The following is a 27,344-nucleotide window of genomic DNA, read 5'->3' on the forward strand; positions in this document are numbered from 1 at the left end:
GGGCCGCGCCGTCACCTGCAGCCGCCGGTGTGGCCGGTGCCGAGAGCGTTCAGGGGCACCCGTGCCGAAACCGCGGCAATAACGCACGCTGGAGTTTGTGCTGAGTAAGGCGCGCACTTCTTTCTGTTCCTAAGCGCCTGCCTTGCCTCGGGAGCGTGGGGAGCAAGCGATGGCTTGCGGTGGATGGCCCGTGTGCCACGGAGGTGCTGCTGGCATACAGGGGCTTCATTGCTGCCTTAAAGATCAAAATCTAGATGATGCTTTGCTAAACTGAGCAATATATGGTTTGCTGATGTGTGCGGGTTTCTCGTAAGTAAACATGATTATTTATAGAACTGAAAACATAGGCGGTGTGTTGGGATAATATTTTGGTTTTGTGTAACAAAGTGTATTCTACAGAATACAGATTTGTACAGCTAACTGCCGGAATAATAGGGATCTATTCGTACAGCTCTGCAGCAGAGAGTGTATTAATGAGTACCTGAGGTCGTGGTCAAGCGCAGCTTTGAGACCTGCAATGTCTTGTGTTCTTAATAGTCATCGAGGATACGGGCCTCCTGTAGTCTTAAAATACTTCTTTTTAACTTTTAAGCAATTAAAATGTGAGGCACAATGTAATTATTAACACTTATATGCGGAAAGAGTATCAGTTGCAGAAGAGCTATGAGGCTGTGTGCGTTGCAAAACAAGGAGGAGGGGCCACTCTTCGGGAAATGCTGTCAGTTCGACCCCGAAGGATTGGTGAGCTGACAGAAGAGGAAAGCTTTAAGAGAATAGTTTTTATGTTGTAGTATCAGGGGAAAGAAATTTGGTATTGGAGGAGTAGAAGGTGGTTCACAGGTGTAACAGGTAATATAGGAAAAGGACAAAATGGAACTAGTATTATAAGAAGAAATTTGTTTAGGGGAAGGTAAGTTTCCAGAAGATGAATGATTTTGCTTGAGTTATAGTTTATGTACATTTTCTTGAGCAGAATAGCTCATACATCAGGAGGAAAGCTGGGGGTACAGTGATGTAGATAGCTAGCCATCAGTGAAAGCAGTACAGGGAAGTTGTGTGTGACTTGAAGGTATTGCCTTATGTAGGATTCTGCTGTCCTCAAGAGGGTGTGAAGGCTGTCCTAGACTTCAGTACTGAACACTTGCTTTCTATGCTTATGGAATTTGTAATATCATTCTGTGTGGTGGGGTTTTAAAAGAAATTATTAGTTACAAGCTTTTCCTTTTTAACCCTTAATTTAATGAAAGTGTATAAATGGGACAGCACTGCTCTTGTTGTTTTAGTTTTTGGATGTTTTGTTCCTTAGCATTCTTTGTTTGCTTCCTTAAATATGATTGCTTTCTTCTGCTGTCCTCCATCCAGAATGTTAACTGGCATTTTGCTTTGATCAAATATTACGTTAGTGAGAATTAAGGTGGTATCTGATTTTATAAATAGGTGAAAATCAAAATCCCTCTTGGGAGTGCTCTACCACTGCTTATCGCTAGGGTTGCAGGAAGAGTTTTCTATAGTTCTGCCTGTTTATGTAAAACCTCAGCAGAATTTACATGACTTGTAGACAGGCAACTGAATTGGTGAAACTGCCATCGCATGACTTTTTATAGGTTTGAGGGTTTTCCTGTTAGTTGGTTGTATATTGCCCCTGGTTAGAATTGATTTTTCCTAATTAGTGTGTCTCCAAATTAGCCTTTTTTTCTCCAGTTTATAGTCAAGAACCATGTTGGTATTGTTTGGAGTGGCAAACTAATTGGCAGCTAATCTGTACATCACTGACCTTAGCTAGCTCCATACCAAGGCTGAGGATAGCCATCCACGTTCTTCTTGCTTCTCTTGAACTAAGATGAACACTAGACTGGGTCAGGTAATTATAATTAGGGGACAAGGAAGCAGACCAAGAGATGTGAATAGGTGAAAGTGGAGTGAGAGTACTGTAGAAAAGAAGCTACGTGGCAGGGAAAAGAAATGGAGTAAGGAGGAGGTGAGGAGAGGAAATAAAATCACAACAGAGAATAAGAAGCTAAACAATTAAGCTTTGGGCTCTCTTCCCTGTACCAACCACCAGCTTTCCTTCTCAGAACTCTGTCTTGACAAGGTTGAGAGTTTTGGTCATCCTTTAGGTAGGTACGGACTCAAATAGCTTCAGATAGTACATGCGAGTACCCAAAATTGCGAAACGATAGTTACAATACTAGTTTTCTTGTTTTCACAAGCACTTCCCTTTGCCAGGCCAATTACATGCTTCTGTTATTCCGGAATGGGAGTGCTAACCTTGAGATCCAATACTCTGTATCTGCTGTGTTTGTCCAGCAATGACAGTAGCATTCACATACTTGTTTGTGACAAGTGGCACATGATCAATTTGCTTAGAACTAAAATCTTTATTTACTGCTTCAGAGGGTATGTCAGCCATAATCACAGAAAACGCAGATTAACATTAGGATATACTAAGCAGAACTCATATTTTCAGCTATTTCAGCTCCTCAAAATGCAAGCTTCTTACTCCCACACTAGTGTGTTGCTTTAAATATACTAATAGTTGTGTGACCTTCTGTTTGTATGTCCCAGCTGCCCTCATTCAACGCAGTTTGAGATAGCCCTCCTGACTGTAGAGAGAGACTATAGGTGGTTTGTTAATTTGCTTCAAGGATCGCAATAACAAGAAGAGTTAAGATGTACTGTAACTTGGGTAAGCATCCCATATACTCAAAAATATTTCTTCCTGTTCAGTTATGAAGATCTTGTTTATTAATGGAAAAAGATTCTTCTCTGCTCCTAGTCATTATTCAATTTTTATTATGCCTTTTGGAGATGTTTTTGATATTGAAGACCTTTAGGGATACAGGTGTAAAGGCTAGTTTGAAATAATGGATTCTTTTAGAGTGCTGCATCTGTATGTTCTCATCTGTGAGATACTGGTTTGGCAATGCGTGGGTTTTTGGAAATTGTGAAATAGTAGCACCCATGGGAACTGTTCAGATTCCTTTTTGATAACTACCAGGTTTTGAAACTAGACTTGGGGTGAAACTGCTACCTGTCTTTTATCCAGTACTTTAAGGAGTCTGGATACGCAGCTTTGAGATGGCAGATCGCAGAAGCTGTACTTTCAAACATTACAATTAAGGAATTGCTTTTCTTTTGAAGTTATTTTGCAGACTGCCTGTATAAGCCTAACTTGCAGTTTAGCCTTTAGGAGATAGAGCTAAGGAGTTCTCATTACAGAAATGTTCTTCTGGGTAAAAAGAAAACAAAAGCAGTATGACAGCAACTTGTAAAAGTAACTTGTGCAAAACAGTGTGGCAACCTCTTAGGCGTCTGTGATGGAGATGAAAGCAGGAGCATTGAAACAAACATTTGAAAATGTCTGCGCAAACAGGGGTTGTCTCTTTGGATGTAGAGTAGCGTAGGACACTCTCTTTCAGCTTGTTTAAATCTGAAGACCACTCAGTTTTTCCTCAGAGCTGTGGCTCATTCTGTAGCTATGCTTAGCAATGAGAAGCTTGCTTTCTAAGTCCTAAGGATCTTTGTTAGGTGTAGTTCATGCACCACTTTCTGATAGCTTCTGGTGTTGCATTAAACTGTAATTTTGTGTGGGTGTAACCCTTCTCCATGTGCTCTGTGGCAATCATCAGATGCTAAAAGCCTCATCAGGGTGCCATGTAGTTCTGCTCTGTGTTTCTTAGGTAGGATGTGATGCCATATAGCCAAAGAACTGTGTGAGCTGTAACACACTGCACACAAATTGCATATCTGAAATGTCTAGGGAAGAGAGGAAAAAAATGTTTTGGAATATAAAATAAGCCTAAGGGAAAACCTAATGTAATACAAATATTGATAATATCGTCTTGAGAAATTACTGCATATGGAATATCTTGTCCTTATAGCTTTTTACGTAGGAGAATTATCCCAGTAGTGTATTTGACAATGTCTTGAAAAGTTTTTTCTATCGCAGTCCTCCCCGAATCGAAGGTTTGGGGAGCTGTGTTCCCTGCGTGCTTAGTTCTGCTAAAACTTCCTTTGATTTGTTGGAGTCCGCAGTGGCAGCGCCTGGACTGAGGTCTGGCGTTGGCCCTTTGCATGTGATTTGCTTTTTCTTGTTACTGAGCTAAACTTTCTTACGGCCAGAATTTGCACAGATTGATCAGATGAACTCGCTTGGCCTCCCGAGGTGAGTTGCTGGTGAGCTTCTGATGAATGAAAGCCATTGGAAATTTGCATGGTCCCTTCCTATATGCATAATATTTTCAGAGGTGTTAGCTTCTGGGCAGGACTATATTGGGTTATTTTTTTTTAAGCCCTTCTGAAGAGTGGGAGAACAGAGTGGAAAATATTTAAAACTGGTGTTTTCCAGTTTGTAATCTAATGCATAGAAGCTGTGTCAGTTGTACTAGACAAACTTCAATATGAAAATTTGTTTACCAGTCTTCTAGTTACAAAGATTGCTCAACAGTCCCTAACACTGTAGTTGGGTGAGAAAAATTTTGTTTCCCACTCCTGAATGTGGGAAACGAAAAGTAACTAGAGTTAGGAAGAGAGATAAGGGCAAAAGACCAGGAAATTGCAGTAGAGGGGTACGGGAAATGGGTGGGAGTTGAGGAAATGTGTTTTTCCTAAAATGTAAAATTAATGTAAAAATCTAGCACCTAAGCATTGAAACCTATTGAGAAAACTGGTCCCTCAGAATAATATTGTTGTGGACAACAACTGCTTTCACTACTATTGCTTATGTTGTTTTATTCTGTTGATTTATGTGAAGAATGACTGTAGTTCTACGTGATTTTTCTCTCTCCCTTAGGTTTTTACTATGTTTTTCTTTCCCGTTTCCTCTCTATATGTTTCCTGTAGCTTAAGTGCTCTCAGTGAAGCCCTGACAGTCATGAATTGTCCTGTTCTCTCGCTGTCCTTAACTCAGCTCTGCTCAGGAGTAGTTATGACTGTGTTGGAACTTCATTAGCCCACTTTAAAGGTGTGATCGAGGTCCCCCAAGACACGCCAGCCCTAAAGTTATGCTCTGAAGTAACCCATTAACTTTGTTTAGCATTTAATTAAGCAGTTAACTTTTGAGATTTAGCTTGAATATTAGGAACAGGAACAAAGATGATGACAACCTTTAGCCTATTGAGTATTAGTGAAACTTAGAGAAGTTTTGGGAAGAGGCTAAGCAATTTTGTGAGTTACAATTGGTTGTCACTTGTTTAAAAGCTGTTTTCAAAAATTCACATGTGTATGCATGCATGACTGATTTATTTTCTTGTTTAATTAATATCATTTTAAGCTTTTTTAATAAGCAGAACTAATTAAGCCTTCTTTCTTAACCAGTATATAAATAACAAGGCCGTACTAACTTGGGTCTCTTTTCCAAATTTAATGAACCTTCTTGTAAATCCATATATTTGACACATTTGCCTTTTGTCAAATATGATTAAAATTGGCAGTGAGGTTTAGTCCAATCACAGCTCACGTTCTCTGGAAGGTTATTAAAATAGCTTGGTGTTCAGATTGGGAAGGAAACCCTGTCCATCACAATGTGAGTGGTGTGGTGTGTATTTTTGAGTTTAGGATTGTATTGTTCTTCCATCTCATGGCTTTCTACCTTCTCCTTCCTCTCCATAACCAGGAACACAGTTGGAGCCTGCTATATCTTAAGCATGAGTTAGGTGTCACGTCATGTCTTTCTATCTGTCAAGGAGAATGGTGATCAGCGTTGAGGAACTTGATTAAAAAATACCTAATAAAATAAATACCAGACTTTCTAGACTTTCAGTGGTAAGCTGTTGAAGAGAGGTAGGAGGAGAAGATAAACAGAAGACTTCAAAACCAACAACCTCCTCCCCCTAAACCCTAGAAAAATACAATTCATATTTATACAGAGAAAAATTTTCAAGATAACATACTCCTCTGGTGTTCCCTCGGATTGCCAGAATCGTGCCTTTCTGTGTGTTTGTGCTTTGGCTGTTACTGCAGGGAGATCTGGAAATGGCAGTGGCCAACCAAAGCATTTACCCGGGTGCTGGATGGAGGACATGAATCTGTAAGAAGCTCTTGGCTCTGGTTGCTGCCCAGGTGTCTGGTTTTGGCAGGTGACAATGACAGGAGTAGGTCAGGGAAGAGGGGAATCACCGAATTCTGTGTGTCCGGTCTCCTCTGTATGGAGGACCAAACCCTTGAAACGTGCACGTGGGCTGAGAGGCTGGGAGGTCATTTCATCTCACCTGCGTGAGTCTTGGCTTCCCTGTCCCAGCAGTGCTGCCACCAGCCTCTCTGCAGCCTCTTGTCTGTATGCAGGAACCGATTGAGTTAAGGCTCAGTTAAGAGTGACGATGAAGGCAGGGAGTCAAGACCTTTCTGAAAAAGGTGAAGTTTTCTTAACCAAGTGTGGCTACAGTTCTCAGTCTGTTCATCCGGAAGGCTTGCAGCTGGGCTAGTGCAGCAAGCGGTGTAAAGTCAAGGGGAATGCTGCTGAAATGTTTTGGTGGGAGTAGGGAGCACTATGTGGAGAGCTGCAGGTGAGAGAAAGTACTGTGTGCGTGTGGTTTCTCTAGAAAGCAGGATGCCTTTGTTAGATCTCTTCTTGTCGCTGTTATTTAGTAGAGGTCCTGGGAGGATTCTTGGTCCCAATATTCTAATGCTTTTATAAGTGGGTGAGGCAAATGTGATCGGAACAAAATACCTTATTGATACTTTCTACATTGTAGTGTTTGATGTTTTAAAGAGAATGTACTTTTACTTTCACAGATTAAACTGCCACCAATGATGGAAATCATAACGGCTGAACAGCTGATGGAATACCTAGGTTAGTAATTACAGTAAATGGTTTTCAATTATATATTGTACTTATTAGTGAGTAGTAATATAGGAGGACTGTATTATTAACTTACTATTTTATTCAGCTTTACTTGAATGCGTGCTTCAAGAAAACTACTTAGGGTATGCAGTTACTTGTGCTTTTCCGTAATTGCTTTGAGAAGTTTTCTGTACTGCTTTCCTAAGTGGTTAGTCTGGTGATGCAGTTGGTATGGCTTAGTACGCCAACACGTTGGTGGATTTAAATGTATTAGTGTCTGCTGTGTTTTTTGTTACGGTTGACAGAATGTAGTAAGTCAACTGTGGCTTTAATTGTCTGCGGTACCTCTGATCCTTGGTAGTACGACCCAATTGCAATAACAGGAAAAAATAATCTAGTCGTCACAGTGTTTGGGGTCTCATTTGCAGGCACTACTGCTTTATCAGATTCAGTGTTTGACAAAACTGCAGCTGTTTCCATCTGACAAGTCTAACTTTAATAGCCCAAAGTGATCCAGGTGTTAAAAGTGCAGTTGTAGTACTCAAGCTATATGTAGCAGAGTTCTTTCCCTTTGTAGCCTAACAAATGTAAAATGTTTGAGTTTAGTAGACTAGCTGTGATTTTTCTTAAGCAGGAGGAAAAACACTTACTATAATTTTTTTTTGCTTGTAAAGAATGTGGCTTGTTCTTTTCAAAAGCATATTGTTGAATCTTTCAGTGAAAGAAAAAAGTTAATTACATAATTTCAAAAAAATAAGTCTTAAGAAATCTTGCTGCCTGTGTCTAAACGTTTCTTCTAATTGTACGATAGAATAATACCATCCGAAGCGACTGCATAATCACAGTTGGCTAAATGCGTGTATTCTTTCTTAGAAGGCATGTATTAGCTTCTGGAGTTGTCTTAGTAAATTGAGTAACAAAATTACCTACTCAAATTATTTAGGTTCCTATTCAGTTGACAGGATTAGCAGTTGCCAAATGATTCTTCTACAGCTAAAAAAAAAAACAAACCCTTCAACCACTTTGAACAATCTTAATGTAAAAGTTTATAAGTTAGGAAGCTCATAATGGTATTTTTCTTTGAGTGGAAACATATTTTTTAGGAATGAAGCAAGGGAATAAATATGAAATAGTCACTAAAAATATTATAAATCTTGAACCCCAGTGTGTTGATTAACTGATTAATTACCTTTGTGTTCGAGACACAGATGAAATATAAGCTTTTCAGAATTACTGGTGTATGGAAACATATGCCAAAATGTCCATCATATCAGTCAGGATAAGTGGCTGAATTTTTTAAATTTTGTTATGTAGTTACATATCTTATTGTGAACAGTTTGACCTTTTTGTATTTTTAAGTTGATACATCAACAGATTATGAAATGCTGCTTTGGTAACAACATGATCACTTTGAATTTTATTTCTTGATATGATCTTACTGTGGTTTTTTTATACTCTTATTTTACTCCATAAGTGTAATTCAGGTTATAAAACAGTGCGATCCCATTAATTTGATAGAAAACTTCAATGGTGTTGTTTGTGATCCGTCAGCTTCAGTGAGAAGTATTCATAGAAGTGTTGGAGCTTTGAGTGTGGAAATAATTTTATTTTTGCCTTTTTTAGGAGACTATATTCTTGATGCAAAACCTAAAGAGATATCTGAGATTCAACGTCTAAATTATGAGCAGGTAAGGAGCTGCTCCCAAAATACGGTTGCTTGTGTCTGAATGAACTAAAACTTTTTTCTCACCTAAGTTTTATCATCTTGTTAAAAACCAGAGGCATAAAAACCATTGTTTGTAGTTAGTTTTTTCTTTTTTTTCTAGGCTTGATATACAGCATTATTTATAAACATTTTCCTGTTAGTGAAAAATTCCAAATCCATTAAGACAAGAAATTATTATTTTTTTGCCTGCAATTAGTGTAGTTAAATAATTTTGATTTTATTGAGGAATTATAAAATGGAAGTACAAATGAAAGTATATAACAGGGTGGTTGCTCTTTGGAGTCTTCTATTACGCGTCCTTCCGTGTCTTCTGTTCTGTGATGCATGCTAGACTTTTCCTGAGGATGTAAACTGAGTAAGATAGAGATCTCTGTTCTTAAGTTGGGAGGGAGAAGTTGATTGTGTATTATGAAAGGCAATTTTGCTTGCACTGACCACTATTTTTACATAGCCACAGAAGTCTATGGCTATGTGGCTTTCTATGTTAAAGATTATGCCATTAGTTAAAAAAAAAAAATTGATGTAGTATATATTATCTTGGAGAAAATTTTTCAAGCTCTGTTTCAAGCTGTGTTTTTGATTACTCACGGAAGAGTGATTTGAATTCATTATAGGTGGCCGGTTTCAAGCTAGTTCTGTTTATTATTAGGTTGTCTTGTCTTGCTCTCATTCAGTGTTGAAAACCAAATCAAGTATCTTGGGCTAGTTGAAATCAGAATGAAGATTGAATGTGAGATCTTTTAATAATAATCCAAAATATGACTTGTATCAAATTATATGAATTATTTTTGTAATAAGAAAATTAGCTGTATTTTTTCCGTACAGTTCTGAGCTGTAGAAGATTATAGCTATAACCAACTTACAGGAGGGTGATGAAGACTTTATACCTGGTCCAACCTCTATGGCTTTCTTGTGCTCAGATATATGGGTTTACTATGTAAATGTCACAAACCTTTTCCTTAAATATTTAACTGTACATTTTTAAAGAAACCTTCTGTTCTAGGGATGTTGTAAATGTACTTGTAGATGTGTGAGTGATACCACATGACAGGGAAAAAGGTACGGATTGGGCAACTGAGTCTTACAAAATCATTATGTTTCAGAAGCATTGGAATTAAGTCTTGGTGTTAATTTTGTGTTTATCTTGTCACGCAGTTAATATTCTTTATCTAAACTAATCTATTTTCTTCTTATGCAAGACATTCAAGTAAGTTTTTCTGACAGCTGGATTTGTAATGCTTGATTTTAGTATAATGTCAGCATTACGGAAGATATTCATTTCAGCTGTGACTTTCTTTTTTACCATTCTTAAGGGATTTAATTAAATATTGGAATGAAAGTTGGATTAAAAAAAAAAAGCACCAGTTCTAATGCACAAACTTAAGAAGTTGCCCAGGGAGGATAAGGAGTTTCCATCCTTGGAGATATTCAGAAGTTGTCTGGACATGGTCCTGGGCAACTGGCTCTAGGTGGCCCTGCTTGAGAAGGAGGGGTGGACCAGATGTCTCCCAGAGGTCCCCTCCAAGCTCAACTGTTCTGCATATTTATATCCTCATTTATTTGCATTCCTTGTTTTAGAAGCTTGTTGCTTTGAATGTGTGGAAGTAGCTAAAATAGAAATTATACTGTCCAAACTGTAGTGAGAAGCTTCTGCGATTTTCTGGACAGTTCGATGTATTCCTGCTTTGTTTACAAAGTAAACATTACAAAATCAATGCAACTAATGTCTGTAGATGTGTGATCTGAATCTGTGGATGGCTAGTGCTGAATTGCTACAGACTGTCTTCCTGTTCACTTAGCAGAGTAAGAGTATAGCATTTTCTTCCAAAACACCTCTGATAGGGTTTTATACTTGATTCTGGTCCCTACTAATGCAGTGCACCTCTTCAGGTGTTTTGGTTTGTTATTACAATGATAAAATCTTAGAAAAAAGTCTGAGCCAGATCTTGATAATTACTTATAAAACTTGCAAAATTCTAAATCTTGTGACATAGCAAAATTGTCAGAAAGATGAAGCAACGTGTAGTAAAGTTGTGGGAGCGGATACCTTCCTGGTGATAGAAACTTTGCCCAACAGTGCAGTTAAAGGGCTACGAGCAGTAAAACTCGCATGCGTAGCAAACGCTCTCAAGTGCAGATACTGGATAATGATCATGACAGTGGTTTATAGCTATACTTTATCAAGTAGTTTATAAGCTTTTCTGTGTAAGCTTCAACTGTTCTGAGAGCTTTCAGGTTTAAATCTGCTTAGTAACAAGGAAGTATGTTTATAAAGTTACTTTCGGAGTTGTCAGAAGTTGCATCTAAACTGAAATTACGCTTAAGTAGGAACAAACTTATTGTTCTACTTTCATTTTATTAAGACAAAGTGCATTTAAACTTGCGTACCAGTAAGAGGACTAGCTTAATTCCTTCAGCTAACGTGCTGAGGCTGGTGAGCATGAAACTTTTGCTATGTGACTTATAATTACTAAGGTTTGGCTTACGTTCAAATATATAGGCTTGTGTTTGCATTCTGCTCTGTCTGTTAATGTGTGCACTACCGTGCTGCAGAAGAGAATGTTTGAGTACTGGTAATGTTGTTTAATGGATCCCCTTATTTGTAGTTTTCCTGCATTTCAGCAAGTTGTTTTTAATTTGATAAAATAACTCATCACTATGTACCCTACTTATGCCTTGTTACCTTACCTAGCTCTTTAGGAGTTTTCTCCTTATTCATCCTTTATAGTCAATCATCCTTATTCTTGTTTTTTTGTCTTCTCTTATTGGTTCCATTAATTGTGGTTCTTGCTGTTAACTGTCTTATAATTAAAAGAAGGCAACGCAGAGGAAACTGTCTCTAGCAACCAGTGGTTTTAGTCTGTGAATCTTTTCCATCTTCATGTCCTTTACAATCTGTATTTCTGTTTTTTGTTGTGCCTTTTTCCCCATTGTTGCAATCCTGAATTTCTCTTAAGCAACAGAATATCACAAAACTAAGCAAAAAAAAACAAAAACAAAAAACCCAAACCAAACAAACAAAACCCCCAAGCAAACAAAAAAGTGCCTCAGTTTCCCTGAATCTTTTGCAAATACTGCAGATACTTTCTGCTACTGCTCTTTGTGGACTCTTCTCACTTGGTGGAATATTCTTTTTCCTGCATGTCAGGAAGCTTATTTGTCTGTTGGCTCAAGAGAACTGTCTCACAAAGCACTTTTTCTTTGGCTCATCTTTGCTTTTTGTGATTGGATCTTCATAACTTGCTAATTCCTCTTAGGATTCCCTTGGGATCACTACTGTAATAATTGCTACTTTCATGACTTGTTTGCACAGTAGATTTCACAGGCCATTTAGAGGTATGCCTGAAATAAGATAGCAAATTTTTTTTATTAAACAAAAAATTCAGATTCTTTATTGCTGTTTACTGCTTTAAGTACTGAACCCCCAAGTTAGAGTTATCAAGTAGATCTGTGTAGATCTGTGTGTTTTGTTCATTATGTGGTGGCAAGTACTTCAGCCTGACTCGAAGGCGGGACTTAAAAGGGGAGAAGAAATGTCAAGAGTCCCTGAGAGATTCCCATATAATCCAATTATTCTTGCAAACATCTGGCTTGTGGCTGTGGGAAATAGAGCTGAAAGAAATAGGAGCTGCCTAAAAGCAGCTTATGAGTGTAGAAGAAGAAACAAACAGATATGGCTGATTGGAGGGGGAGTTCTAATTTTGCAGATCTCTTCTGGCACAATGAGAACGAATAATGTAAATATGCATCAGAATGGTTGTTTGGCTGATTTCTCCTTTTTTAAATGTTTGTTTTTAAATGTCGAATTGCTGAGTACTAAATAATGAAGGGTTTACAGGAGTTAACCACTAAGTGTACAAAGCTTTATTTGATCATCTTTTTTTTTTTCTTTCTGCTGTCAGAACATGAGTGATGCAATGGCGATTCTACATAAGTTGCAGACAGGTCTGGATGTCAATGTGAAGTTTACAGGTGTACGAGTATTTGAATACACACCTGAATGCATAGTGTTTGATCTTCTTGATATCCCCTTGTACCATGGATGGTTAGTGGACCCTCAGGTAACTTTTTCAATAATTCAAACAGATTATAAATTATTCTGAATTTTATTGTCAGGAGGGGAGATGTTTCAGAATCTTAACTGGAGTCAGTAATTATTATGGTAGTGGATCTTTTCAATCTAGTTAGAAAAACTGGATTTTCTTCAGAGAGGAGTGAATATGGACTGTACATGTGTTTCAGTGTGGTAACTTTGCACAGACTAGGTCTACGGTCAAGCTAACTTTCAAAACCTTCAGTGCTGACTTCATGACCATGTAAATGGGAATTGTTGTTCTGAGGGAGGTGGGAAGTTGCCAGATATGGTGTCCCTGTCATTGTTTTTGAAAACTCGTTAGAGAACACTTGGAAGGAGTGCAAGGTTACTTTCCTCCTTTCTTTAGTTCTGATTTAGTTGTGGCTGCTTTTGAGAACTGAGGATGTGAGAACCAGTTAAGAGAGAACTGCATCTTTAACAAATACATAATCTATTTTTAATAATATTCTTTAATAAACAGTAAGTGGTACTGTTTACTTAGGGGAAAACTGGTGAGTTTGGCTGGAATTATCCACCCCATTTTGTTGGTTTTTTTCTTTTCATGCCTTGTTCATGAAAGTTGCTGTTCTCTCTTGGACTGCCCCCCAAGCCCAACGGAGCCAGCTGATGGCCCATTCTCTGTCTGCTTTAGCAACAACTTCTGATGTTAAGCGTTAACTTGAGGATTTAAAATGGGATCTGAGACAGCAAAATGTGTAACAGTCTGGGTAGCATGTTTTTGCCTGGCATTTTTAGGGGAATAGCATCCTCTCTTTGTTGAAACTCTGCTTATTTTCTTCTGAAATTGCCATAGGCTTGCAGTTGTGTTCCGTTCTTGGCAAAGGTAAGCTCTGTTTTGTATGCTGTTCCTTCCTGCTCCAGGTTGCTGACATAGTAAAGGCAGTTGGTAACTGCAGTTACAATCAGCTAGTGGAGAAGATCATTTCTTGTAAGCAGTCGGACAACAGTGAACTGGTTAGTGAAGGTGGGTAACTTCTTTTCTATGCTTTATCAAAGTATCCACCCTGTCAAATCTTAGTTAAATGTTTTATGTATGGGTCTTGGTCTGTAGAGATGCAAGTGTGAAGAGCTGTATTCTGTCTGCTGAACTTCTTTCCCTGGGCAGGCAGACGGCACTGTGCTTACCTTCTAAACTTCTCTGATGCAATTTCCAAACCAAGGATCAGCCTCATTCTCTTGATCTATTAAGTACTTTTAAATACTATTAAATATACTTTTTAAAAAGCTGGGGAGAACTTTTATGACAAGGTATTATGGATCGCATTCAGATTTCAACTTGTTTAAATATATTATACATATAATTCTATATATCCTAGTGTAACCAGGTTTTATATATTAGGAAGTATGTAATAGACACATAACAGTATGTATTGCTTTTGTAGGATTTGTAGCTGAGCAATTTCTAAATAACACGGCTACACAGTTGACATACCATGGGCTGTGTGAGTTGACTTCAGCTGTCCAGGAGGGAGAGCTTTGTGTGTTCTTCAGGAACAACCATTTTAGCACCATGACCAAATACAAGGTAAATTCAACATTTTTGTCTTTACTGTTGTGGTTTGCGTTCCATTTTCAAAGCAAATTTTGTTTTTCCTATGACTTAAAATAGAAACAAATTCCAGTTGGTTGTTATATGTAAGTATGGCTTATGGTGAATGTAAAGTCTGTAGCAAATGTTACTTGTGACTTCTGGATTACAGTGTTTTAGATATCAGGATCCATTATCACTTTAAATCTTCTTGTAGCTCCTCCCTTTATGTTCAGTTTGTTCTCTGTGTTAACTCCCTTTGTGGATATATATAATGATATACATTTCTTACATAGCTTAAATTTACTTGCAGTTTATGATTGACAATGATAAGGTTAATTAATTTGTTTAATCTCTTGTTTCTGAGGATATGAAACTTTGCTTTACATTTCAGACAGTAGGTGAGTTTTTAAACATCATGGTGTTTAAAATACCAAACATTTGGAGAAGTTGAGATGAGCTACAGTATTGGTTCCCTTTGTTAGGGAAGTGATTATGTTTTTTAATCTCAGACTGGGGAAGCAAAATGGTGAGAATTGTGAAAGGAGTATTCCAGGTTACAAAAAGCAAGTGACACCTTGATTAATGCTCCTGGGAAGTCCTTCCTCTGTGGAATGGAGAACCTGGCTTGGCAAGTTTACAGCCATTTATGGAGTATCTTCCTTCTAACACAGCTTTGCCTTTACTAAGATGACAGTGTATTTTTATGTATCTGACTTGGGTAGAAATGGGCACAGTCAAATTGTCTCCTACGGTTTAATTATTCCCTTCTCTTCAGTGATAAATATGAAAGTTTTGAAATAAACTTTTCATTGGCTTGCAATGTCAAATCATGCTTAGTTAGACATTTCTCTCAAACATATGTATGAGTTTTCACTTTTGAATAGAACTCTTGAAATTACGTTTTGGTTGTCTGTTACTTTGTAAGACTTCAATATCATGTACACTTGCATTTATGAATAATGGTAATAAATGCAAAAAAAAGGAGTGTAACATATAAAAACATTAAGGAACCACTGTTTTCACCATCAATTATATGGTCATGTCGTATACCTCATGTGAAGGACACTAACTCTTCTGTTTGGCAGTACTAGCTCTCCTTTGCTCACTCTGTTCGTCTTGACTGTGGATGCTTGTCTTTGGCATTTTGAATGACTACTCACTAGCTGAGCTAAAGGTCTGAGTAGTCCTGGTAAATAATGACTAACTCTACAAACTGGTAACACATTTGGTTTTCTAATAGCTTCTTAGAGCACATCTAAGATTTGTTTTAAATCTATGTACAATGGTATTCTCTTAAAGCAGTAGGACAGGTAAAAGGATCTTTCTCCTTCTTTCTTTTTTTTTTAAAAAAACCCTATGAAATCTATCTGCTTATGGTTAAAACTGTAATTTTTATATTTCCTGATGAAGCTCATTTATGTCACAATTTTAAGAGGTATAGTTTTGCTTCTCTCAATTTTTCTAAATTTAGCTCTCTCGCAATAGCTGGTAGTAGTTTGTCATGGAAGCCCGTACGTTGTTGTATGGTTGCCTTCGTTACGGGAAAACCCCCAACCACAAAACAATTTGTTATGAAAAATAAAATATCAGTAGGAGTACAGATGTACTTTCTATGTAAAATACGGTACATACAGGTGCAGGAAGCGTTTTTTACTGCATTTAAAGGATATTCCGGATACAATACTTAAATCCTCCTGGAAATCATTCCTTTTTGTGCTATTATTAAAACTTCTAAAATATAAAATATTCTTTGTATTAAATACAGTCAATGATTATCACTTTGACCTTGTGAATTATAAATACAGAATTTTGTTGAATGTAGATTGTAGTCTTCTGCAGCCCACTGCTTAGATTAAAGGCCAAAACCTGGTGTGTGTCAGTGCTTTACCAACTTCATACTTGTAAACATATACTGCTAGCTGAGATCCTTTTTCCTTAAAGAAATAAAATGCAACACTTCAAATAGTTAACTATCCTTAACCAATATCAGTAACACAGAACAGGTTAAGGCAGGAGTAAAAACCTGTGTCTGAATTTTAACTGTAAGAACCGAATCTAAATCCTAAGAAATATGGAGTTAAAACAGGGGAATCATTGTATTTTTAAGTTGTGCATTTCAACTTTACTGCTTCTAAGTCTTAATCTTCTCCTTTTGGAGAAGTTTTAGCATTCTGAAATGCTCAGTTTTGAAATACGGGTCATTATTCTTGTGTTTCGTAGTTATTCTGGGGACCACACTTGCAGCTAGTGTTCAATTTCTATGTTATCTACAGTCTTTCAGTTCCTGAGGTTGTCGCTTTTAACCAGTGTTGTTCATTTTGCCTTGGATTTCTGGTGAGTGGTGCATTACAGAATTTGAGATAGCAAGAAACTTTTAATAAAGACAGAAATTATTTATTAATTTAATTTTAAAAGTCAGCAGTAACCTTTCTATCTGTTTGTAACCTATGTAGCTATTTGCAGTAGCTGTATGACTAAGTCTTCTTTCATATCAAGGAAGTCAGAAATAGACTTGACTTGAGCTTTTAGCCAAAATTAGGTACCCAAAAACCTTTGGACCTTCGGGATACTCCTGTGAGTGCCGAATGCATTGTCGTCACAGTTGAGATTTTTCAGCTGCTTTACTCTTTCCTTTTACTAGGTTTAATGCTAGCTCTGCAGGTTTTAAAAGGAGTTTCATTTACTTTACAGTTTGAACAGTAGTCAGCAGTAGCTGGACTGTGGAGAAAAGTCCATGAATTAGGAAAAATGAAGACACAACCTATGCCAGAGCAAACGAACAGTAGAACTGTAAGCGGAGAACTTCTAGGGCAAGAACTACGCAATTTTTTTGTCTTCCTTCCCTCTTCCCCTCCAAACCAATGTGTGCAAGCATACGAACAAAACAGTCATGAAGTTAACCAAAAGGGAATTTTACATATTATAAATGCTATGTACCTATAATAAAACCAGTGTATTTTTAGAAACGTTTACCCTTTGGAAAATTAGCAAGAATTTATAGTACATTAGGCTGTTTACGTATTACTCTAATGAAGCTCATACTTCTATGTACAGTCAACACAGTGCCCTGTATGCTGGGTATATTGCTTACATTCAGTGGGGTGTTTTGAGGCTGATATTTTAGTGAAAGGACTTGGATTTCAGTATGTTTTATTTCAAAGACAGTAGAAAGTAGGTTGATCTTAACTGTGCTTACTGGAGGAGGGGAGAAAAAACAGATTGCAAGCTTTTTCAAAGGAAATGCAGAAACCTATTGCGCATTCTGTGTTATGTGTATCTTTTCTAGAATTGGCTTTAGAATGGAGGAGCAGGTGCGAGTAATTTAAGAAAAATAAATACTTGGTGCTATTGAAATAATTCAAAGAGCAAAATTCATAAATTGGAGGCATTCTAAAGTTCAACATACCAGTTTTTCTAAAAAACCAGATGAACCCAAATAGCCTTAATTTTGCTCTCATATGATTGTGGTTGACCCATTTTTAACATTCATAGTGCTGGGTTGAACAGATTTTTTTTTCTGAGTTGTGTTCTTTCCACGTCCCATGTGGTGAGCTTGTTTTAGTGATATATTTTAAAACAGAAAATACCTGTTATATGCTGTACCTGGCATTCCTTAATAAGGGATCATCTTGTGGATATTTTACAGCAGAAATGGGAGAGGTGGAGACTGCCTATGATTAGAACTTTGTGGGTTTTTAAGTCTTTATTACAAAGAGTTTGCAGTATTAGTTGACACATAGTATCAATGTAAAAAGAGAAGATTTACTAACACTGACAACATTTAACCCAATTATACCGAGTTTAGAATGGCTTTCCACTGGCAGATCGAAGGACCTTTACCTTGCTTTTGGATTGCTTGTTTTCAGAGGGCTGTTTGACTGAAATGAGTCGTGGGAAAGCGTGAAGAGCCAGCACAGTATTCTGACTTCCTATATCTCTGCTTTGACAGTTTTTTCATAGGCTGCTCTTACAAGGTGTTGCATAGTGGCAAGAACTCCTTGGAAACATTGGGCATACTAGTGCCCAACTAGTAAGATTGCCGGGCTGGTTTAATCTGCTTGGGCTTCTTTTGTGTCCAGTGGCTCTATTGACTATTCTTGTTTATGGTGGCTTGGTTTTTTGGGGTTTTTTTTTGTTTTGATTTTGTTTTGTTTTGGTTTTTTTTAATGGGTACTAAAGGAATTTACTAAGGAAGGGAACTGGAATGACTCCTCACAAACGTGGCTTTCTTTTTAATATTTTTTTAATTGTTACAAAATTAACAACAATAAAATAGGTGGGTTTTTTTAACTCTTAAGTGCTGCTTGCAAGATCAGAAGTAGAATGGTTATGGACATAGAGCAACATGATGTATACCTGGTGTAGATTAGGGAGGTTTCAGTGATGTCATGTACTGTAGGCAAAAGATTATTAATAGTCTCTGCTCACAGATATTTCAAAGGCATTTCTACACAAGTTATGGGGATGAAGATAATACTTCAGGTTTTGAGCTGGACAATAATACATGAAGTTGTATTAGAAAACTTCTTAAAATATTTATTTAAAGAAGAGGATTTGACTTATGAGCAAGAGAAAAAGCAAAAGGGGGAAAACTGGTTTTAGTTCACTGTCATTGTTTTTTTAAATATTTGTTATTGTTTTGAAATATTCCAGTTCAATTTAATATATGGCCACTTCTAAAAGGTTAATCTTCAGGTGGGTAACTATGGTGCTATTTTCACGTATCTTCCAAATTCCTGACTCTGGGAGTAATAGTTAAATGGAAAGGGCTCATTCAGGAATAATTTTTCTGCTTTAGATATACAGCATTCACTTTAAAATAACGGAAGTTGATGAGTAAAGTAACAATAGTAGAAGGATGGTGGCAGTGAATTTTTTTCAGAAATTACTATGAAAAGTTTTGAAGTAATCTTCCTCTAAAGACTTGTTTTTTGTAAAGCTGCTAAACTGACATCACAATGTAGTTGTGAAGATTCAGATTACATTTCAGAATAGACCATCAGTTCAATTATAGTTTGTTTACTCAATTTATATTATTTAATACGGTCTTGAATAATTAATATTTTACTATTCCTCTTCTGAAAGTTAAATTTGCATAATGAAGTATGTTTTCATTTCTGATTTGAAAAAAAATGAATATTAGGATTATGTTTATAGAAAGATTCTGCAACACTTTTAAAATATCATCCTGTAGAAAAGAAAATATGGCAATTCTGTAATATTTTAGACATCTGTCAAAGTACAGTGAGTTGTTGATGGCGGTTCAGTTATCAGATTTTGAATCTCTTTCACTATTATTTGTCCTTTTGCCCAAGCAGTCATTTATTCTACACCTGTTTGCATTTCAGAGGGGCTTGTGTGCAAACCAGAAGACTAAGAGATCATTCTTCGGGAGAACAATCTTGCTTTTATCCTTAGCTTTATTTCAAGCTTTTTATATGTGAAACTGTAAAATCTGGGCATTGGTCTATGATATCTAGATGTTGATTCTTAGGATAAACTTTATTATAGGCACAGTTTACCTTAAGTTATGCACTTGAGACTTTCTTTTATTGTTTTATTCTCTATTGACAAGGGTTATTAGTAGATATTATTGCTGTATACTATAAGCAAATATTTGAGGGGTTGTGTTAACCCATGAGATTGTTAAAATCCCCCATATTTACAAATAAACTTAAAAGATAAGCTGGTAATACTTTATAAATGGCCAGTTAAGATTTTATGAAGGTAGAAACACATTTGTTTTGTGAAGTATGATATGGTTCTTGGCAAAGTGTACTTGAAAAGCATATATATATATGTACCTTCGTTAGGTTAATTGCGTGACCTTATTGTGCTGATCATCCTGTTTTAGCTTTAAGCCTAACTAGGAAGCAAATGCTGAATCAGGACCATGGTCTCTTAAGCAGAAAACACTTTCTGTTTTTTACCTTCTTTAAAGACTCCTTACTAATTTTTTAGTTCAGTGTAAATATGTTTCTACACTTAATTCTTACTGATTTTGTCACTCTGGTGCCCTCTTTGCCTTTTATTCCTCGTGTGTTGCACTGAGTGGAGTTGCAGTGCAGAAACCTTGTTTGGTAGGTTACCCATGTGGTGTAAAACTACGCTGTGCCAGTCTTGAGGTGTACTTCTTAGGTGTGTTTCCAAGGAGTTATCAAGGTATATGTTCATATTTTATATTAATGAAAGTTCATCTTGACTAAAAATTAATAATGAAAAAATACCAAATAGAATACAGAAAAGAAGTGTGGCTGTTAATTTAGCAATGAATACTAGTATGTGGTGTTTTAATCCATTTAAATTTTACATTTTCTAAAAAAATATAAATGAATGTTTTTACTGGAATACAATAGTTGTTTTCTGCTAATTATATCGGATTGCAAAAATATATTTTTTTAGTTTTACAAGTTTTCTTTATTCTTCTGCACAGGGTCAGCTTTACCTGCTGGTGACAGACCAGGGCTTTCTTACAGAAGAGAAGGTTGTCTGGGAAAGCTTACACAATGTGGATGGTGATGGAAACTTTTGTGATTCCGAATTCCACCTCCGGCCTCCATCAGACCCTGAAACTGTCTACAGAGGGCAGCAGGATCAAATAGATCAAGTACTGCATTTCTGCCTTTCTGTTGTATCTTTCTGCTTGCGAGTGACTGTATATAACAATTAGTACCAATTTTCAGTCATATAGATGTGTACTTACACAGATCTGTGTGTATGTGTACACATGCATATATAGGGCTAGAACAAAACTCTTCAGATGCTTAGGTAGGGTTCTCAAAAGTGCTGCATTGAACTATTAACGTGATTTAAAGGGAGGAAGAGTAAGTCTAACTGAATAGTTTGGAAAATCCAATTTTAATCTCTCAGAATCTGTCAGATTTCTTCTGTAAAGAACGTAATCTGGTGACATGTCACATCTGCCCTGTATATGGAAACAGAACCAGCACTGTGAAACTTCCCCCCTGTAACAAATTCATTTCAGCTCATTAATACCATCATAACTGAACTTTGATGCCCATTTTGCTGAATGGGCCAGAAACCATAGCAGCTGTGTGCGATGGTGGATATTTGTTGTTGTTAACTATATATAGTAGTTTCCAGAAGTTGTGTCTGAGACAGGATTTATTTGTACCAGTTAATGCATAAGCACATAGCAAGACCAAGCTCCTTGGAAATCTTAAATTCTGAACAAGCAGAAGAAGTTTGTCTTTATAATAATCGCCATTAATGTTTTTTTAAATACTGGGGAGAAAAAATAAATAAGCAGATGCTCTTTAAAAAATTCAAGCTCTGGCAGAGACAACAGGGTGTAGTAATATCTGGAGTTGCTGTCTGTCTGGGTATATCCAAGACTACCTTTTGATTATTTTCTCATCTGTTCAGGCGTTAGTATTCCTTGCTGATGTACTCTCACCACTGTTCAGTAGAGTGGGGACAGATATTCTATCAAGCATAATGAAAGTGTGAATTAGAAATAGCAAATTACAAAGAGGCATCTTCAAAATCTTTAATTCTACCTAGAACACTAGACTAGACACTGGCTGTCTCCTGCTGCTGTCCAGGTAATGGAATTGAAACCTGAGAGCAAATGTTTTTAACTTATCCTCTGTGTTTTGTGTGCTGTGACATAGGCAACCTAGAACTAGTATGAGGTGACACTGGCTGTCTCCTGCTGCTGTCCAGGTAATGGAATTGAAACCTGAGAGCAAATGTTTTTAACTTATCCTCTGTGTTTTGTGTGCTGTGACATAGGCACTGTGAAAGGAGAAATGTAAAGTCGCTGTTTTCAGCCTCTCTGCAGTTCAGGTTATGAACAGGTTCTGAAAAACCTGTCCTGTTTTTGATGAGGTAGATGTGTCTGAAGATGAGCCTGGGAGAAGAGTGATGGTACTGGGTAGCTGCACGTGCTGAAAAAGTCACTCGATTTAACTTGGCTTTTTTCTATGTGAAAGAAAATTAATAAACAAGTTTACTGTTTAGGATTATCTGATGGCATTGTCTCTACAACAAGAGCAGCAAAATCAAGAGATTAACTGGGAACAGATCCCAGAAGGAATCAGTGATCTAGAGCTAGCAAAGAAGCTCCAGGAAGAGGAGGACAGGAGAGCTTCTCAGTACTATCAGGAACAAGAACAAGCAGCTGCTCAGGTCCAGGTAAGAAGTGATTATTACAGAATATGATCATGAGTTTTAGAGACTATTAACTTAATAGTTCCACAGAGACATCTGTAAATGTTTCAGACTGGTAAGACTGCTATTTGCATTCTGTACAGAAAGGGATGAGATGAATATAGGAATCTTAAGAAATATGCAACAATTTTTGGAGTGTGCATGCAGATACAGCAGTTGCTGCTGTGAAATACATCAAAGCACACCTAACCTTCTAAATGAGGGTTTCATTCATCCCATTAACGTTGGAATGATGGGAGGAGTTAATACATGAGGTTACAAAAATTGTATTAGTTAGCATTTTATATGACTTGCAAAATAGCATTCAAAGAAGAGCTTTTTGATAGGAGTTGAAGTTTTGTCTTTATTTTCTCTTCAAGTTTGTTGCTTTACATTTTTAGCTGTTTCATTCTGTAATACCATGTGAATCTGTTCAGTCCTGTTTCAAATTAGGAAATGGACAGTTTATCCTAGAACACATTTCTGTCCCGTCCCCATAAGCAGTGGCACTCAAACTGCTTGGAAAATGTGATTCATGCACAGGAATATACAAGATTGCCGTATAACTGAATCTTGTGTGCAATATTCAAGTTGGTGTTCTGGGGTCAGGGAGCTCTTAACTACTAAAGACTTTTAAAACTGCTTTTATTTACAAATAAGTAAAAAATATCTGTATGAAGGCTGAGTCCTTGATGGCCTGAAGCACTTCAGAGCCATTAACTGATGCTCTTGTTAAGCATGAAACAAGAATTTTGACAATTAAAGTTGTGCTATTTCCACTGCTTGTTGCTTGAATAGAATCATCAGTAGCTACTTCTAAGACAACAGATTTGCTGCTGCTGGCTGCAGAAAGGTAGAACTGAAGAGCACGCTTACCAGGACTGAACAGCACGTTCATCTGCGGCTGTGAATGGACAGCAGCTGGAATAGATGATGGATTAACAAAACTTAGGTTGCCTTTGCGTACCAACCCCTTAGCCAAGTTCTTAACTAGTTTCTCATCACAAAAAGCTGCTGCTTTGCCATATGTAGCTGTCAAACCCAACGTTTTCACTCTGCAACTTCCTAAATGTGCATTATGTTCTTATAAAAGAAACTAGGAAAAAATTCCAGTACAGTGATACAGAAGTGCCAGAAAATGCTTGAAGCCAAATTTTATTATTGAAACAACTAATCTGAATATGTGGACACAACAGAAGGGACACACAGGACTTGAAATATATTTCAGCTGGCTTCATTTTTTCAAAATAAGGTTTGTGGTAGTTTTGGAATATTTATACAAAAGACCCTACCTGAATTCTGCTGTTGGCATCATAGTCAAACTTTTGTTTGTGAACTCGAACACTGAGTAGTAGTTCAGGCTGCATCTACAGTAATGTTTGTTTTATTCAATATTGTATTTTTTTATATAGCAGGTGCAAGGTGCTGCTTCTCCAGCAAGTGGTAGACAATCTGGGAGTAATGAACGCAAACGTAAAGAGCCTCGAGAGAAAGAGAGAGAAAGAGAGAAGAATAGCTGTGTTCTCTTGTAATGGAAAATGGATTTAGTCTGGAGCCAAGTGCATGTCCTCAGAAGCAAAACCAAGGAGTCAAAAGGAAGACAAACCTGTTACATGCCGCCTGTGCCTGATTACCCAATGGATTCTGTTCATGTTTCAAGAGAGGATGGGTGACTTTGTTACAATCATACAGACTTTCTTCACAGTCGGAGCGCGTGCTGCTCAAGATGGAATTCCAAATCACCGTTTGGATGCGGCTGCGCTTTGAGTTAGTCATAAGAAATACTGCACCTTGTAGCCGAACACACAAATCATCCAAGTTTTGTGTCAGTGACATCCATTACTTGTTGACATCAGTTAGTAAGCTATTTTATCTTCTACTCTAAACCAAGGAGGTAATTTGTTTTGTGTAAGACTTTCTCCTGAAGTCTGTACACTATCACAACAGAGTTCTGTGTTACTTGTCTCTTAGGCTGGGTATAGTCTTCACGACACAGGAGCCCAAATAACAGCTGGGCACTGCCTCCTCAGTATGTCCAGATTTCTTTGCTTCTGGATCCGGTATGTTTGGTTTTTTGAACCCAGATTGATACTGTGTTAGTGCTATCATTGCACCTCCTGGCCAGCTTTCTTGCCCCAAGGATATGTGACTTGATAGGCATCGTACAAAAAATTGTCATAGAAAATGGGGCATTTATTGATAAGCAGGATGAATAGTTTGCTTTTCTTGCAATTACAGACTGGGTATGGCAACTCAGATATTATCAGGGTTAAACACGTAATTTTATAGGTAACTTCCTTTTCTTTTAGTATTTTTTCTCTTGTAGGTAAACTGGACCAGATATGTTCTTATTTATTGACCTCTCCATATGATAGGTGAATTACGAGAGGAAACTAAGGTCTACAATAATCATTATTCTATGTAAGGGTGCAGAGTTAAAATAACTATCTGCCTTTTTTCCAGAAGTACCTTGAACTTTAACATGACGTTAACGTGTCCACTTGTATACTTAAGCAAGTGTACTGTAGTTAAAAACACACTTTTTTGTTTGTTTTATAAATCATGTATCCTTAAAAAGCACACTTCTGAAGGGTGAGAGAGGAGCGAGGCTGCTCTCTGAGATTGTTTGGGAAGGTGGTCTGGTGTAATATTTTGTTTTTTTTAAATCACTAATTTAGAATTTTTGGAAACCAGATTTTTCTAATTTATGGGAACCAAATAAACATGTTGTGTCTTGTAGTATTTATAGAACACAAACAGAATACTTGCTGAATTTTGAGGGAACCACAGATCTTCCTCCACTTCCATTAAGTCAATAACAGTTACCTTCTTGATGAACCTTTTTGATAAAAATTTCTATTTAGCAATTTGTAGATACTTTTGAAAAAGGTTGCTTCTCCTGAGCAAGTTCTGGATTCATGCTCTAAGCCTGGGTAAGTGCATTCAAATACAATAATCTGGGCACGCTAAGGCAGCCGGGTGGAATGTGACATTCCTGTTTCCAGGTGTTTGGAGAATGTCTGTGAGAGGGAGGGTGTCTAAACACAAGTCCCCTGGTAAAAAGCTGCTTGGAAATTATTTCAGGCAGACTTGCTGCAGTGATGGGAACCAGTCATCAGATAAATCTGTTATGAACCTAGAATGAAAATCAGGTGGATAAAGGAAGAATGTCTTAATAACTAAAGGGCCAGTTTGTATCACTTTTTTCTTCCATGCCTTTTTCTCTTTTGTTTTTTTTTTCCACTTTTGTTACAATTTCCCTTTTATAATAATGAAGTAATGAACAGTAGGTGGTCTCTAATACACAATCTGTAAATTTAAAAATTTCTCTATTCTCTGGAAAAGTCATGCCCAGAAAAGTAATTTTAATACTTAATGTATACAGTTCAGGTAATTTTCTATGTCAAAGCAAAGGTTGATGTCTTTTTTTCCTTTGCAGCAGCCTAACTTCTTCAAACCAATTAATGTGATGGAGGATGGCCAACATAATGACTTACCTACTTTAAGCAGACCAGAAAATATTCCAGTAGTGTCAATAACAAAGACTTTTAAGCCAGAATGTTATTTAAAAACATTCTGTTACTAAGATTTTTCCAAATTTGTGTATTTACATTTATTTATTGACCTTGAAAAATAAATATGTCAAGCTAAGTGTTTGTTATCTTATTATTTGCAGTGACAGTATTGCCACTTGGAATTCCTTTTTGAACAAATCTAGCTGGAGCAGGCATTGTGGCTGTTGAGTGTATGTTTTGCCTAAGATACTTGCTCGTATTAGAAGAATTCATGTAACATTTCCAGTTTTAGACAGATGTGCCTGAAACTTAATATCCTGTAGTTGTGGTAGTGTTGTCATTTGCTCTCAAAGGAAGAAGAGTTAAATATCAGAGCTCATCATGAAGCCTGCAATCCCAGATAATTTAGTTTCCCTTTCACTAAAGGAGTGAAGAGTTTCAGATTATTTGAGATGGCAGGCATGCTATACACTTTTCTGTTCATATCCTTTTTTCTTTACAGGTCTTGAAGCTTTGGAAAAAAAGTAAAGAATTCTGGAAATCTAGGGCATTGCTCTGCACAAGTTGAGCTTGTTAGTGGCCAAAGTTAGAAGCAGATGAGCTTGTTAATCTCCAAAATGAAATACATCTGGAAGCTTAATTTATACTCTGTGACTAACATTCCAAAAGCAACTGTCACCGTTGGTATCTGTGGCAGTATCTGATGATCAAAAAAACTGAACAGAGTTGGTTTTATCTGTAACAGTGAGCTTGGAACCCAGTATTACAAAATATGAATGGAGTACCAGAAAGATGATGTCTACGTCTGACTATTTACTTCATTTGCCTCTTTTTTCTGAAGCTGAAGTTCTGGCAGAAGGGTACAGATTTATACTTTAAATCTGTTTGTACCATTTAGCATGCACATACCTACATAATAGATATGAAAGTGTCCAGAAGAGTAGATTAGAACTTGTTCTCCACTAGATAAAAGCTAGCACAAAAACCAGAAATATAGGATTTTTGTTGCATTGTAGTTGTGAAATAAAAAAAAAGCTAAATACAAGTATTCTTTAAATTAGCAAAAAATTGAGCACTGCCATAGCGATAAATGTTTTTCTGAAAGGCACTTTGTAAACGCTCAGATATACCACTTGTGTGACGCTCATACAGAATCTGCAACCCAACAGAGTGGTTCCGAAGGGAGACTATAACGGCAGAGGATGAAATTAGCATTCCTGAAAATTCACGTAAACACGAAAGATGTATTTTGTAGCTAGCCACCCAGTTAATATACTGAAGTCTATGTTCAGAGTGTCTTTACAGAGCTCTTCGTGTGGATCACAGGCACACAAGCCCAAAGTGAAGCATATGCTCCTCTGCGTACACTTGGGTGGGATTGCCAGTCAATCCCTGCCCTCATTTGCTATCTCATGTTACTGTCAAATGTTTCTTCAAGCTTGTATCCACAAATTCTTGAGAAGATTTTCCAGGATGTAATAAAATTGAGTTCTTGAAATGGAATCTTTTGGTGTATTCAGCAG

At 37.1% G+C, this 27,344-nt stretch overlaps 1 protein-coding gene across 1 annotated transcript; it reads left to right on the plus strand.

The window, feature by feature from the left end:
* Positions 1-632: 632 nt before the first annotated feature.
* Positions 633-24,591, plus strand: LOC104462039 (protein FAM63B-like). Its single transcript, XM_010073825.1, has 11 exons — positions 633-741; positions 4,123-4,165; positions 5,962-6,028; positions 6,733-6,790; positions 8,405-8,469; positions 12,410-12,568; positions 13,465-13,567; positions 13,986-14,128; positions 20,568-20,741; positions 22,118-22,291; positions 23,719-24,591. Exons 1-11 carry the CDS (start codon positions 633-635, stop codon positions 23,836-23,838), a joined length of 1,215 nt encoding a protein of 404 aa, XP_010072127.1. The 3' UTR covers positions 23,839-24,591.
* The last annotated feature ends 2,753 nt before the right edge of the window (positions 24,592-27,344 follow it).

This window comes from Pterocles gutturalis, unplaced genomic scaffold (genome assembly GCF_000699245.1).
Source record: "Pterocles gutturalis isolate BGI_N339 unplaced genomic scaffold, ASM69924v1 scaffold43757, whole genome shotgun sequence".
NCBI lineage: Eukaryota > Metazoa > Chordata > Aves > Pterocliformes > Pteroclidae > Pterocles > Pterocles gutturalis.